At 41.4% G+C, this 16,124-nt stretch overlaps 1 protein-coding gene across 3 annotated transcripts in view; it reads left to right on the top strand.

Moving 5' to 3' along the window:
- The window catches only part of MIDEAS (mitotic deacetylase associated SANT domain protein), a 52,662-nt gene that overhangs the window by 29,838 nt on the left and 6,700 nt on the right, over positions 1-16,124 (top strand). For all 3 annotated transcript variants that reach the window (XM_068684018.1, XM_068684019.1, XM_068684020.1), the window contains exons 3-12: positions 3,599-3,919; positions 5,478-5,823; positions 6,286-6,352; positions 9,976-10,118; positions 11,006-11,109; positions 12,419-12,494; positions 13,678-13,766; positions 14,934-15,083; positions 15,289-15,456; positions 15,746-15,945. In XM_068684018.1, coding sequence (XP_068540119.1) covers positions 3,599-3,919; positions 5,478-5,823; positions 6,286-6,352; positions 9,976-10,118; positions 11,006-11,109; positions 12,419-12,494; positions 13,678-13,766; positions 14,934-15,083; positions 15,289-15,456; positions 15,746-15,945 — 1,664 coding nt within the window. The remainder of the gene's footprint in view (positions 1-3,598; positions 3,920-5,477; positions 5,824-6,285; positions 6,353-9,975; positions 10,119-11,005; positions 11,110-12,418; positions 12,495-13,677; positions 13,767-14,933; positions 15,084-15,288; positions 15,457-15,745; positions 15,946-16,124) is intronic.

The raw sequence follows: 16,124 nt of genomic DNA on the forward strand, positions 1-16,124 counted from the left end.
TAAAGACCAAGTCTTGACAGATGCTCATTTGCTCTTTGCAGTTTTCACATGCAGCTTGTTTGCTGCCATGATTGCACTAGCCGAAGAACTTATGTTCAGATTTCTTCAGGCTTTCAGGATGAGGTTTTGAGAGAGGTTAAATTTCTTACCCTGTGTCTGATGAACTCTACATCTCTTAAGGGAGTTGCATATTATGTGAGGGGAAAAGGAAAACTGTTTCAGAAAACTCGTGACCTTCTCTTACCAGTGTCTTTCTGATATGAACAACCTAGAAGCCTTCTTTAGTATATGTTATGTGAGGATTATATAAGTAAGCCATAGGATTAAATTATTGATGAAAGAAGATATATTCCTAATTTGAACTAGTTTGAACATTCCAATGTAGGTCTGTGTACCTTCTGCAAGAACGTTATTTTGGACAGCAGTGTCAATACATAGTGCAGTGTTACAAATGACACTTTGCACCAGAGCCCATCTACTGTGGCTGCCTTTTTCAGGCAGTGCAAGGTTATTGCTGCCTACAGACTACAGCAAATTCTCTACCCTAGCTTTACTGTTTCATTTCACATATAACTCTGTTGCATGTGAAAAGGTGGTGTCGTTTGTTTTCTTTAATAACAATGGGGAAAAAAAAATCTCAGATCTGGAATGATCTTCTCAGAGATGTCTGGGTTTAAATATTCTTTTGTGGAAAAGAGAGAGCCATTGTAGACCCTGCCTCCTTTTCCTTGCATGTGGCTTTAGCATGTGTCCCAATTCTAAAACAGAGGACCGGTTGCCACATGCACAAAACAAAACAGAAAAATAAAATTGCGGAATCTCAGTTCTGAACTCATCTCCTTCATGAGCAAGCTTCGGTTTGACTTCAGAGAGAAGCTGCCTTACTGTTAGCAGGAGTTCTTAAGGCTCGTGTGTTTTTTTTTTTTGTTTGCTCACAGCAGTGGCCTTGGAACAGTTCTTCCAGCTGTCATGACTGGGTTTTTCCTCTGAAATCTAAATTTTTCAGAGACTACTTGAGGGGTGGAGATGGTCAATAATAAAATGACTGATGGGTTTCTGTGAATCTACTGGAGGGCTCTAGGTCAGTAGTGCATCCTTCAATATTTATGCTGGAGTCTGATTAGAAGTGCAACAAGTTGTGTGTGCTGGAGTTGTCCAGCAGCCCTCCTGCCAGCAGTTCTGTAACAGAAATGCAGAACTGCCTGAAAACCTCTAGCAGTTCTGCACATGAAGCTCTTGTCCCTTGTTTGATTCCTTTCTGCCTACCTCTGACCATGAGTTGAGAAAACTGTTAGGGGTCTGAAACAAATGGCTTGACCCCCAAATCAGTTGTGTCCCCTCTTAGTAAACAGCAGGGATGTGTGTATGTGTGATCTTTCAGTGCTGTGGATCAGAGCACCCTCAAGGCTGTCTCAGCTATTGATATTAATTTCCCAGTAGTGCTTTTTCACTCTCTCTTCTACTGTTCTGGTCTCCTCCTTCCTCTTTTCTCTAAGAGCCATCGTCTCTTCCATTATCAAGGATGAGAGTTCTTTGCTGGTTACCTCCCAGCCTTGGAAATAAGGGGGGCATAGTTAACCCATCATACTGCCAAAGAAATGTGGCATCTGGTGTGTGACTAGCTGCCATGATTTCCTCCTTGTAGTCAGGAAACTAGTTCATGTTTCTTGACCTACAGAGATCTGTGTAGCACGCAGGAAGTATCTGAGGTCTGTGTTTTGGTCAGAGCTGATGCTCTCTCACATATCCGTATTGCCGCTGCTTGTTTGTGCTGTCATTGTTCTGTCAGGTAATCTCAGGGGAAAAAGTGCAGGTCCTGGAGTGAAGGGCGGTTCTCAAAGCCTGTGAATTCCTTCTGCGGCACAATCTGGGGCAACTGGTGCCAAATGTGACTTCAGTCTAGGTTTCATTGTTGTGGAGTGGGGGATGACATTTCCAGTCTGTAAAAGCAGTTAAATTTCCAAACTACAGCACCGCTTATGGGATAGACATTTCTGTGCACACTTAGCCCTATTCTAATAAAAGATCTTGCAAAGGGGGAGTCCTCAGTCTTCTTGTTATGACTGATTTTACTTGCTCAATCCTGGCACCTAGCTTTTTTTGAAGGCTTAATGTTTCAGAGTGTACCTGTTTGCTCTGAAAAGCAACAAAAAATACTTGGTCTCTCGGAGAGGCCAGAGCCCCAGCTTCAGGCTCTGGCTGAGGCATCTTGTAACAGTGAAGTTGCACTTCCTTCCATATAAATGTAGTACTGAAGTGAGACTTCAGTTTAGTCCTTTGGCTATCGTTGTTTGTTTGTGTGCCAGCTGGAGCATGTTCTCTTGCTCATCAGTGAAGAAGCTGGCTGACTTGATCTGTAACCACAGTGAGATGACAGGAGAGGTCTGAAACCTTACAACAGAACCTTCTTATGCTATATATTTTTGTCAGGATTAGGTATTCTTAGTGGCACACAATAGATTCTTTTTCAAGACTTGAAGTAAATCTGCAAAATTGGTGAAGCTCATGCTGGAGACCTCTCATAGTACCTGAGAGATAACATTGCTTTAGTTTCCACATCACAGAACTGTTTGTGTAAATTCCTCAGTAGGCTGTCACTCACAGGGTCTGCATACCTAATTGCATCCAAAGGCTTTCCAAAGAGTTTGAGAGAAGTTCTGAAACACTGAAAGGAGCATCTTCTACAGCTTCTAGATTGCACTTCACTGTAGCTTGAGAAGGCCTTTGCATCCCTGAGGGGGACTGTTTTTGAAAGTTGTCCTTTGACATCCAGCTTCCAAGTGAGCTGGCAACTGCTTTGAAGTTGGTTCGAGAGTGGAATGAACATGCGGATAGTCGTTTGAAGCAGCAGGAATCACTTATCTAGTGATGACTTATCTGAAGTCATTTGGTGTTCCAGTATGCATGTGCTTGTTCAGTAACTCAGCCTCCTGTCCTATGTCCTTGGAGCTGTTTTCTAGGGTTTGTGTGAGTAAAAGCAAAGACATGGATGCTGTAAGAGCAATGTAAACTGAGCTGGCTTGCAGTTATGCCTTGCTGATTCTGCTGAGAAGTTCTTCAGGCTGTTTGGACAGAAAACTTCAAAGGCTCCAGTTATAAAAAGGAAAGCTCTTTCTGTCACGTAAATTGGAAGAAAATTGATAAAAACCTAGCTTTTTTCTTTTTTTTCTTTCTTTTTTATTTTTTGTATGAGAGATTTAATTAACGTTGCCATTGTTCTGTTCTCTGGAACAGAAGTGTGATATTTGAAATGAATAACCTGCAGCTTACAGTCATTACTAAACCTGAAGAACCTTTGGGGAAGTTAAGCGGCAGGGCACAATTTCATCTGCAAAATAAAATGTCAAACCATAGGTAGTAAAATGATTCTTACGGATGACAAGTCCAAGTTTTCTAGTGGCTGAGATTTTAGGGAACCCTCAACTAATTCTAACAAACTGTGCTAATACTCTTGTCAAATATTCTTTTTCTTCCAATAACATTTTCTAAATCCCTTTCAGCTTGCAAATTGCATAGAGAGAGTTAATATACTGTGTGAGAGATCTGATTTGTTTTGCAAGTGCTACAGAACTTCTAAGGAATCTATCTTTCTTCTCAGGAACTGGATACTTCAGAAGAGAAGAAAAGTGTGCTGATAGCAGCTCCAGGACCTACAGCTGCTAAAAGCGTGGTGGAATTTGCCAGTTCTTCACCAGCTCCTAAAAAAGCCCGGGAGGACAGCAGTCTTGTGCCTCTTATCATTCCTGTATCTGTGCCAGTGAGAAAAATTGACTTGCAGAACCTTGGAAAAGAAAAGTCTGAGGATGGGAAGCTCCAGAGAGGCCAAACAAATGATCGAGGTCCTTGTGAACGCAAGCCTTCTGTGATAGTCACTCGGAGGCGATCTAATCGTAATACTAACATGGAAACCTCAAATCAGGTATGGGCAGGCAAAGAAACCAAAGAGAGCCAAATTTGTTATATATTAATTATTGCCAGCTCATGCTGAGATCATACTTAGATCAAGTAAGTTCCACTCATGCTGAGCTGGCAATTTGCACTTAAAGCCCAGAAAGCCAACTGCATCCTGGGCTGCATCAAAAGAAGTGTGAGCAGCAGGGTGAGGAAGGTGATTCCCCCCCTCTGCTCTGCCCTTGTGAGACTCCACCTGGAACATTGCATCCAGCTCTGGGGTCCCCAGTGTAAGAAGGACGTGGGCCTGTAGGGCTGTGTCCAGAGAAGGGCCATCAGGATGCTCAGAGGGCTGGAGCACTGTCCTGTGAAGACAGGCTGAGAAAGCTGTGGTTGTTCAGCCTGGAGAAGAGAAGGCTCTGAGGAGACCTTATAGCAGCCTTCCAGTACTTAAAGAGAGCCTGCAAGAAAGCTGAGGAGGGACTCTTGTCAGGGAGTGTAGTGATAGGACAAGGGATAACGGCTTTGAACAAAAAGAGGGTAGATTAAATTAGATATAAAGAAGAAACTCTTTACTCAGGAAGTGATGAGGCACTGCAAGAGGTTGCCCAGAGAAGTTGTGGATTCCCCATCCATGGAGGTGTTTAAGGGCAGGTTGGATTGGGTTTTGAGAAATGTGGTCTAGTTCTTCTATTAAAGTAGTTGGATCTCAAGGCTTGAACTTGGAATGGATGCACTCTGGGGACCGTGGTTTTTGTTTTTCTTTTTTTCATTTCACAGTATTGCCATATATGTCATATTTCATGGACTGTTACTGCTACTACAAGTACTGACAGGCAATGCCCAACTACTAAACAGTAAAGAAATCCAGACGTACAATAACACTAGAATAAATACTCTGTCTCTCCTTGAGTAAAGAGTGTTTTCTCCATCCGTACATTGATAACATCAAATTGTGAGTAGTGTATGTATCTCCATGTGAGTGAAATCCAAAGTGGAGATTCATTCACATGGAATTTTAATCTTACTGAGGTTCTGAAGATCGGTATTTGAGTGTTTCCTTTCAAGTTCAGGGTTTGCGTTCTTTAAACTTTTTTGTCTTCTTCTGTTTGTCTGTTGAGAAGTGCAGTGGAACATTCCGATACCATCGGGAAACAGCAGGCATCTAAGGAGGTTTCTGTGCATTTACATGCTTGACCATCTAAGATAATACTATTATGTTTTTTTCTGTTCACTAATCAGTATCTGGTGTCATCTTGCATCTGTATCAGAGTTCTGCTGAACTTATATGTCCCTTTTCGTAGCTACCATGAGGTCATTATCATCTTTCCAAACAAAGGTTGGACCAGACACGTGATTCCTAAGCACTCAGAAGTAGCATTGCTACCTAATAGTTCTTGTGTGTTCCATTCCCCATCATCTTCCTCCTGCTTTCCCTTTCTGCTTGTTGTTGAGACCTGTCCCCTCCCCAGCTACCCTGTCTAGATTTTGAGCTGCCGTGAAAGAATGTTGTTATCTCACGGAAATTCTTCAACTGACCTGAAGTTTTAAAATGAAATTAAATGTATAACTTTTTTTTCTAATAGCATGAAGATGCTGTCCCAAAGGATGAAGCAGAGGGTTTTGCCCGGAAACCAAAGCAGCGCCCAAGACCTGAGCCACTCTTCATACCACCAAAAGCTGGCACCTTTATTGCACCACCTGTTTATTCTAACATTACTCCGTATCAGAGCCACTTACGGTCACCTGTCCGTCTGGCAGATCATCCTTCAGACAGGAACTTCGAGCTACCTCCTTACACTCCTCCACCAATTCTTAGTCCAGTGAGAGAAGGATCTGGGCTATATTTTAATGCTATCCTCTCTTCAAGTGGTCATTCAGTTCCACCTCCAATGACTCCTAAAAGTGCTCACAGAACTCTGCTTAGATCAAGTAAGTTCCACTTTTTCCTTTCCTTCTTGGGTAATTTATGATAAGAAACTATGGAGCAATAGGAGGAAAATCATGGCTTTTGGAGATGTGGGTATGTGGAACTGGGATTTCTGGCTGGTAAAGTCTGGGCGGCTAGGATGGAGGAATTGCAGTGTTCCTTCCATCTGGCCATGCATGTTACGATGTGTTCAAAAGTAATCTCTGTCACCCCCTACTGACGTTCTCAGGAATGGAAAAGTCAGTTCCTCTTCTGTCATAGACCGTCAGTATCTTGTCCAGATATAGTTATTGCTAAGATGTAGATGTTGACTAGAAGCTGAGTTATTGGACATCTTAAACTCCTTTAGCATATGGGTACCTGTTTTGAGAGGTGGCTACCTCAGATAGATTTACAAGCTTTGTGAAGAATATATCTCAAATGTGAAGATGATCAGTCTGAGCAGTTCTTTCATTGCCTTGCAGATAGTTCAGAAGTTACGCCTCCTGTTCTCACAGTAGTAGGGGAAGCCACACCGGTCAGCATTGAACCGTAAGTACCCAGCAGAGTCTTAGCTTGGTAGTATATCTACTTCTCTTCATGCTGCTAAACCTTCAAGCTGCTCTCTCTGTACAGTTTAATGTCTCTTAGAAACATAGAAGGTATTCCTATTAATGACTCAAAATATAAATTGTCTTATTTAAAAATGTCTCTGTGCAATACGTAACATTTGTTTGGGCAAATGCACCTTTTACTTCTGGTGATTTTACCTACTTTCTGTTACAACGCATCTGTCTTTGGGCTGAAATAGCATTGATTATCTAAAGGTGAATGTCTTGTGTTGTTGTATATGAGCACTCCTTTGTATGCTATTTCTTTTAGAGTGAGAAAAATAATACTCCTATAGAGGAAGGCCAAAACAGAGTATGGACAAATGTACATGTAGTTAGCTTTCACATGCACTGGTCAGGTTGCAGGTTATCCATGTGGTGTGTTAGCTTCAGCGCAACTGAAAGCACTGTAGCCACTTGCATGCAGAGTGTAGCCTGAACTAATAAGCCTAATTAAACTTTTTAGTTGGTTATGTGCTGGGAAAGCTCAGACATATGAGGACCCAGTGGCACTAGGGAACGCAGTTTGGAGACACTGAAGCTGGAGTTGGGAGCTTAGGTTTGATGCCAGTCCTGCTAAACCTGTCAGGAAAAGCAATGCAGCAAGCGTCCCTGCACAGCCTTTGTAAACCCTCTGGGAATGTTATCAGCCACACTTAAGGGCTGTAGAACTACAGCAAAGTAGTTCCAATCCAGTGTTATGTCTATAAGAATGAATTCTTGCGAAATCTATTCATGGAGACGCATGTCATGACAAACACCCATGTGGCTCTGCATTCCTGACTCTGCAGCCAGAAAGGAATCTCAGCTCTAACTCTGCAGCACATCCTGTTAACATTTGAAATATTTAATTCACAGTCCCCAAATAAATAACAGGCCTCTTTTACTTTTCTTCCCAAATGGCCCATGTTTAAAGATTAACTGGAGCATTTGCTGTCAATTTATAGGACTTCTCCCCCTTTCCCCATTGTGCCTTGTTTGAGGTTTTGTACACTTTTGGCAGCAGACAGCCCTGAGCCAACTGAGAACTATTGCAGTTGTGAATGAACCCAGGTTATTCTTGTCATTCCATGACAATTCAGATGTAAATAATCACTATTTTTCCTGCTCCTGTATCCTCTATTGCACCAGCACTTGTTCAAGCCCATTCATGGAAATAAAGAAGCACACTTGTTAGTTTTAATCTGTCTTGACAATGGTTTAATTTATTGTTTTGTTGTTCATTCATTTTGCCTAGTTCCAGGTGAGCCTCTTCTTGAACAGATTTTTTTCACACCAGGTCTTGATCTTTGAACTCTGCATGGTGCAATTGACTGGTTGTTGTGTCTGCTGGTTTAAATGACTGAAGTCAATGGCATAATGTTAGCTACCGATTCAGTCATGGATGAGAATTTTCAAATATGTCACTAGAAAATTCAAACTATAGTGACTCAGTAATGCAGGTTCATTTTCTGTTGCCAAAAGGGGGTTATGTGCAAAGAGCCATCCATCTTGCTATCATCTTAGGCTCATTGAACAGATGCTTGTGCAGGTTAGTTTACTTTGGATTTTAACCAGGATAAATTAAGACTGTTGTCATTCAGTGTTGTCAAAGTAATTAGTTTGCTGCTTTAATGCTAATTTGTGTGACACTGTTGTGGTCTGTTATATGGGCATATCTTCTATCAAAGAAAGATGGCAGGAAACACATTTTTGATTTTTTTTTTAAATTTTGATTTTTTTAGAAAATGTTTAATTTGATCCATTAATTTGCGTTCTTGACTTTGTCAGAAGTTGTCTATAAGTTGTGATTGCCATATATTGTATTCTTAATTGCTTGTTCTTTGCCAGGCCTTCTGCTAATGCTTCTCAAAAGGTCATTGCATTGCAGAGATTCAGAATAGGAAAAGTGCTAATGAAGCTTAATTGTTCTGTTTGTGAAGTAGCTTAATAGGCAGCTGGTGTCACAGATCTGTGTTCTGCGGGTCTTGAGCTCAGTTGCTTCCAAGCCTCAGTCACTTCTCAGCTAGCCAGCCACAAGTACAGCTGTGGTGCATCGTCTGGGAGTTGCCTTCCCAGTTCATAGCCTCAGTCCTGGATGTTGCCACACTTAACCATACTACAGGGCACCCCGGGAGCACTGTCAGTGCTTACAGGAAAAAGCTTTTGCCATACTGAAATCTAGGCTTCCTTGTTAAAGGAATCCTAGAATAACTTATCTTGAATGGACCTTAGGAGGTCATCTGGTCCAAGTCCTTGCTTGGAGTAGGACAAATTAGATCAAGTTACTTGGTAAGTGATGAGCTCTTGCAATGAAAATCTGTTTTTATTTGGACATTGCATGTGCCAGATCTAACTCTTAGGCTCTTCCAGCCTCAGGCTACCATATTGGAAGTTTACTTTGAAAATAAAAGGCAATTTCTGAGGTATCTCTTCAAGCCCACATTCTTTCTTTCCAATTTGTCCAGATACCTCCCTTCATCTCACAAGTGAGGACAGAGGAGTCTGTCCTGGGACATAAAACCTCCCACGTGTCCCAAACATTAACAACCTTTTTATCTGTTTCCAGTTGACAGCAAAGTGTCAGTTGCTGTCAGTCATGCCTTCTGGGGAGGGGGTCAGTATCTAGAACCCCTTCCACTGCTGTGAAACTGCATGCTGTAACTGTAGGTGAGACTAATTGCAGTGAGCAGCAGACTCCACACTGGTATCGTTCTGCAGTCCCTCACAGTGCTGAATCTGTGTTTTTAGTTTTGTGTTGTATTTTTTTAGCAAGGTCTTTAGCAAGTCTTGCATGAAATCTCTTGCTTTTATTTTGCTGTCGTGCTCTATCTGCCTAACAAGATAGTCAGTCAATATCATGCTATTTCTGTCCAACAAGATAATCAAGAAAGGTAAAGAAGTGGAACACTATGGAGTGATACAGGTTTAATAGACTTTTGTACCTGTGAAATGCTCACAACAAAACCGAGTTCTTCCTGGGGTTCTTCATTTTCCACGTGACTTCCACTTTTATTATATTTGAAATTGAGTAACTTCTGAGAAGCAATATCTATTGTGTCAAGTCTGTTTTCTGAGATGTGCTGAAACAGTTAAAACCATTGGCATCAGAGGGAGGACATTTTCAACTGCCTTAGTTCTCCCGAGCCCATACCATGCCACAAGACATATAATGTCCCTATCACTTAAACTTTGATAGAAACTGGAGATGATGTTTTGGGGAAAATGACAGACAGTATGTGGTGGCATGTCTAAAGCTCTCCTGCTACATTTGCCGTATCTGAATGTCATCTCCTCATCTCCTACTGGAAGGAAGTGTTTTAAGCAGTTAACAGATCGGTATTTAAATGCAATTCCAAGCGTTGTTGATCAATAAGACAATGGAAACTGGTAAAGGCCATAAAACCTCTCACCTTTCGATTCATACTGGTTAATGTAACCAACAACACCTGAAACCTGTTCTTGTTATTATATGCCACAGCCTGCTGCATTTCAGTTTCTTCATAACTGTTGCTTTTAGCAGACATGAAGGATGTCTGGATATTGTAGAGGTTGCCTGACCAGGACTTGTTACTTTTTCTGCAGGCGGATAAACGTAGGAACTCGCTTCCAAGCAGAAATCCCATCGCTCCAAGATAGATCTCTGGCAGCAGCTGATGAACATAAAGCAGAGCTGGTGTGGCAGCCATGGGGTGACCTGGAAACCAACAAAGTCACCCAGGAGAATGGTAAGAATGTGGAAGGCTGGTCAGTAGAGCACTGAATGTCACAGCTTTAGTGGAAGTAACCATGCATCTACTGGAGGCATAATTTAAAATGTCTTAGAGCTGCAAGTCACGTGGTATATTTAAATAGTCTTGAATACTCCATATTTAAATGGAGTAAAACTTGGTATGGGGGGTTGTGTGTGGTGGCAGGGAGGTTAATAGGATTTTTTTTAGATAAAAGGGGGCCTGGTCAGGCTAGGAGGGAGCAGCCTTGAGCTCAGCAAGGCTTTCCTAGTCTTTGTTAATGTTTGAATGCCACATGCAGTCAACTTCTATATTTTCAAGAGATGTTCTAAACATAATAATATTTGGAAAAATCAAGTTGTAGACAGAAGTCAGGATGAGGAAACAGGAGCTGTGGCAGCTAGCAGCAGATTGAGGAGCTGTCTGCTGTTGGTGCACATAGGCTGTGGCATGTACAAATGCTTCTTTCGCTAAAGCAAAGAGGAAGTGGGCAGGCCTGGAAGAAATCTTTCTGAGTAAAGAGAAAAAAGGGTGTTATGAAATGGAAACTTTTTAAAGATCATAAGCTAATAGAGGGGGGATTCAGGAAATCTCTGATGTGAATGGAGATGGGAAGACATTACATGGGGGAAAAGAGGAGGCTAGCAAGAAACACCACATGTAAATAGTGCTGGATGCAGCGCTGTGCTACGTGACCTTGTAGTCTAATAAATTCTAATGTCCAAATTTGACCCAGATACATTTGCAGTGACATTCAGCATGTCAGTTTTAGCTTCTGTTATGTCTAATTCTGCTTCAGAAGGGCTAGTTAATCATGTGAATCATGTCGGAAACTCCATTTTAATATTCTAATCCAAATATGTTTGGTATCTCTGTGGAAATAGTGGAAAACCTGCTAGCTGCTGCCTGTTCAAGCATTTTTCCTGGGGCTGGAACCAACCAGGAGCTGGCGCTGCATTTCTTACATGAAGCAAAGGGAAGCATTCTGGTGAGTGTTCCCAGCTTTTCACCTTGGTTTTAATAGAAGATTTTAATAAAGGCCAGATAACCTGTTATTTAATGAAAGGAAAGCCTTGTGAACTCCTTCCTATGCATCTAGCTCATACTGTTTAGTGTTCTTTGGAGATGTTGCTGTCTGTAACGTGTTCTGCCAGGTGTGTGCAGCCGTGCTCACTCCTTGTGCACATTTCAAACTTTGACATTATTGGCTTTTTAAAAATGAGAGGCTGGGGCTGAAGCTGAGACTTAACATGTAGTGTTTTGCTTCTCTTACTTTTGGCAAATCCGTATTAGTTCTCTGTGCATGTCTATAAAGTGGCTGTGCTCACTAACTTTGCACCAGTGTTGTAAGATATGACGCACAGTTAATGCCCTTTGACGCTCCTGGGAGGTACTATCAAAGAACAGAGCATAGCACTCAGCACAGGATCATCAGCCTTTTTGAGTTCTGTGATTGACTGAACCTGCCATAAATCAGCCCTGTGGTCAGATGGTGTAGCCCACCCTTTTTCCTGGCTGCTTGTTGGTCATCCCCTCTACTGTGCCAGCACTGGCATTTGTGAGACTCTATATTGACCTGCCCTGGGAAAGAGGAAGAAATTAAAAACGTTTTTTCCTGTGTTAGTTTTCTTCCAGATAGGTTCACAGAACCAGCCCTCCATTGTGAGTGCTGTTGCTGACCTTAGGGAGGAAAGGACTGCCCCTTGCAGCTGGAGCTCATGGCTAAGCAGAAACTGCTTGCGGTGGAACTGTGGCTCCGTTCTTTTCTTCTGCTAGCTTTGGAAGTAGTTGCAGTTTAAATGCAGGGTAAAAAGCACATTGAGAAGATTTTTTTGTGTATGTGTGTAGAATCTTTCAGTCACATGACTGCTGTCTTTTGTTTCTAAATAGTGAGGTAAGATCCTAATGACTTGGATATTTGACAGACATCATTTAGGGCAGGGTTTTTGGATGAAAATATGTAACTTAGGCTTTCAGTAAAGGAGACAAAACTGCTGCATGGTCTCTGTCTATATGGAATTAACTCTCTCTTGTCACCGTGGTGATTGGGTTGGAAAGCATCAATTTGCAGAGTGGTGCTGAGGTACTGAGAGGCTTACCACTTGCCAAAGAGAGCCAAAACTTAGTGGACAGTCAAGAATGTGATTTTAAAGTTGTATCCCATTCCACATCCCAAGTGTTAATTGTGCTATGGGAAAGAGCTTCTTTTCAATTAGCGTACTAGAAAGGAGAGGATTAGCAGTCACCTGATCTTTGCTTTAAATACCCCAAACATTAATTATTTGTGTTTATTTTAGGGAGCTTTGACCAAGCTGCTATTGAAGAGGCCAGTACGATCACCTACCCATCCTCTGGCAGATTATCACTACACAGGTTTGCAAACTTTATTAACTTTGTGCTGCTTGTCTGACGTACAGGAATTCTTCCATCATCTTCCGTTCTAGGGAACTCTGTAATATTACAGTAAGATTTAAAGGTCACACTTCTGTCTGTTAAATCAGATGATGACTTGCCAGGAATTTTGCCTGTGCAAAACATGACACTTATAACACAATATAAGACACTGCATCTCTCAGAATATGCATGTGTGTATTTGCATACGTGTATTCTGGTTTCCTTTATTAGGATAAAGGAATCTGATCCCTTGTACTAAGCCAGAGAGAATGCAGAAAGACAACCAGGCTGGTAGCCTCAGAACCACAGACTCTCTGCCATGGATTTCTAGGTAGTGGAGTTAAGAGGGGTTCTGTGGGAAGTGTTTTCAAGCTTGCTGAATAACGCTAAGAGATGCAGAGCTTGGCCAACTGTTGATGGTCATTATTTCTGCAAAATGTAAATGCTGTAGACTGCCTTTGTAGTGTTGTTCCTAATTAGGAAATATTAAGCTGTATGGTGCTAGCTAACTTCAATGACCCTAGCCACCCGAGACCTGATGCAAGGTAGTAGAGTGACATCTAATACCAGCTGCCATAAAGCATAGAAATTGTATTTCTTTATTATTACACACTGCTACTATAGTGCTGTTGCTTGGGTAGTATCTATAAGATAAGAGAAGATTCTGGAATGTGTTTATTATTACACACAAGGGCACTAGAATAGTAAGCGTATTCGGGAGGTAATAGATCTTCAGGTACAGTTTGGTGTTACGCCTGATCTAGTATTATTGTGGATTGCTGCTGAAAGAGAAGATTCTGTTCTCCTGCCTTTTATCTTCCCTTTTATCAAATCTGATGACTGGGCCACCCAAAAATGTCTCTTAAGTTTACTGTTTTGTTGGAACACATTTTAGCTCTTCTAACCAGCTGGTTTTAGCAAGCTGAACTGAGCTAACCTGTGATGAGCACTAGTACATCTAACAAAGGAAGGGAGGAGAGCAGGGCCAAAGTGGAGCAGTAGGGAAGAGCAGCTGGCAGCTAAGCAGGATTAGGTATACAGTGAGGCTGTACGCTTGTACGTGTGCGTTGGTTTTATTTAACGGGAACTTGAGGGAAAAGTACATAAAAGAGTTAACATTTGGAATCGCAAGGGCTTCAGTTATAATTTTTTTTATCTACAGGATCAGACAATTGGAAAGTTGCTGAAAAGAAACTTTTCAACAAAGGCATTGCAATCTACAAGAAAGATTTTTTCTTGGTCCAAAAGCTTGTAAGTTACTTCTTTTAAATGCTTTTTGTTTGTTTGGTTGGTTGGTTTTTATGGCAATATGTTCTTGTGTTCAAACATTTAATACAGGAAGTTCAAACTTGATTTTTCTCAAACATCAGTATTAAGCATTGAGACCTGCACTCAGATTTTAGACAAATTTTATCCAGCAAAGCATAGAATCTCACTAGAGATAGCCAGAACAATAGTATTTGTTTTGCTGTTGTTGTTTACTCAGCCCTTGTACTTAGTGCATTACTTCCATTAGTCCATGCAGCACAGATATCACTTCCACAGGGCATATTTATAGAGTGCTGGTAATGTTCCAGCACAGCTTAAATGGCTTGCTTATAAAACTAAATAGAAACACATCCTTGTTGCTGATGAAAAGAACCAAAGAAGGATATGTGAATGATGCATCCTTTTGTTCCCAGTTTTCTGTGACAATGATAGTAAAAGCAACCACTCCTGTTTATTTTCATGAGGCATGGCACTTCAGTAGGAGGAAAGCACTTGAGGGAGTTAAAGTACACAATTGGGAGTTGCATGTATATTTCCTCTGAATAAGTAACCAAAGTGCATTTAAATTGCAAAAGCACAGAAAGAAAGAATATACTCCCAAACATAAAAAATGAAAGTAAAATCACTGATGGAGAATATGCAGATGGCCATCTGTCTGTCTGTACTGATAGTTTTCTGTCACCATACATGCATGAAATGCATGTGGCCAAAATGGGAAAGTGCTGCAAACCTTCCTTTCCATTTTTGGAACAGTATTCTGCTCTGGTCTTCTCTTAAGTGCAGCTGTAAAATAAAGCTCCCCCATAAAACTGAAAGGCAGCTCTCAAGCCTGACAGCTCAATTGCAATGTTTCAGAGGCTAAAAGGTGCATTAAGCTTACAGAGTGCCGGGTTCTGTCACCTTTACATTGACCAGCTTTTCTTTGGAAATTTGGTCTTGTAGTTATCAAAGTAACAGTGGCAGTAGGGGATGGGCTGTGGGACAGGGCACATGGGAGAAGATGACATGAAAAGAAGGCTTTAACAGCAGTTGTAGTGGAGTAGAAGCTTCTGGGGAAAAAAAAATGCAAAGTGTATTTACTGCACCTTTATTATTTACAAACCTTTTTTAAAATCAAGTAATCCATTGGATGTGTTTTTTAAATACCAGATAAAAACCAAGACAGTGGCTCAGTGCGTGGAATTCTACTACACATATAAGAAACAAGTGAAAATTGGTCGGAATGGGACCTTAATCTTTGGGGACATTGATGGTGCTAATGAAAAATCTGTGAGAGATGAAGCTGAAGTTGACATCAAGGTAATTTCCTAAATATATGTCTTCTCTCTTGAGCTATGGTGCTAAGTCCGATTTTATGTGTTGTCTTGTTTGCTAGTAAAATCAAGAGCAGACACAGTCTGGCCAGTGTGGAGGGGTAAAGACTCATAAACAAGCTTGTCTCCTGTGTCACATAACATTTACTTGCAGACACCAAAATTAACAGTTTCTTTATCTTCTGGTGAAGAGTTCCCATAGGTTTGCACGTGTTCTTCCTCTCAGAAGGGACATTTTCAGTGAAGAACAGGGACACGTGGAAGAGGAAGAAGAGGAGGAAGAGGAGGGAGATGAAGATAACAGAAAGAAGAGCACACTTCCCCTCAAAGATGCAGAGACACTACAAGCTGGTGTAACAGTAAGTACTGCATTGTGCATATTGTACTTTCTACACCACACTCTCTCTACATGTAGTTTAGAAAATACCAGTTTCAGATGTAAACGTTTCTACCTCTAACTCCTCCCAGAGCAAGGGACTGGGCTGAGGTAGCTTAGAGCATTACTGGCAATAAGACTGTGCTGTTGTGGAAGAACTGGGATGAGTAAGGCGAGGAAACCCCATACAGTTATTTTGGTTGATGTATGCATAGGACCATGGTAAGAAGTGAATTTAAATTTGTTTGCCTTACCTTTCCCTCTCTCTGAAGGCCAATGATGCCAATATTAGGAGTCAAGAAGCAACTGCCACAGGCAGAATTGGAAGGAAGCCAAGGGAGACAACCATGAAGCCTCGAAAGCCTATTGCTATTCCAGTGCAGAGGAGGCGGCGAAAACAGAAGATAAAATCAGATGCTACCAGTAAAACTCAGAACACAGAAAACACATTTCCATGTAAAAAATGTGGCAGGTAAGAGCAACTTAGTTTCCAGCAATAGTCACCGAATTACAGTAGGGCATTTCCCGTGGAAGCTTGCTTTCTGTCTGTTTAGGCCAGAGACAATGACAGTAATTGTAATGATTTTGTTACCCTTATTACCATAACAAATGTCATAGATTAGGGAAGGTTACATTGTATTTTTAAAACTT

Source organism: Anas acuta, chromosome 5 (genome assembly GCF_963932015.1).
Source record: "Anas acuta chromosome 5, bAnaAcu1.1, whole genome shotgun sequence".
Classification (NCBI taxonomy): Eukaryota; Metazoa; Chordata; class Aves; order Anseriformes; family Anatidae; genus Anas; species Anas acuta.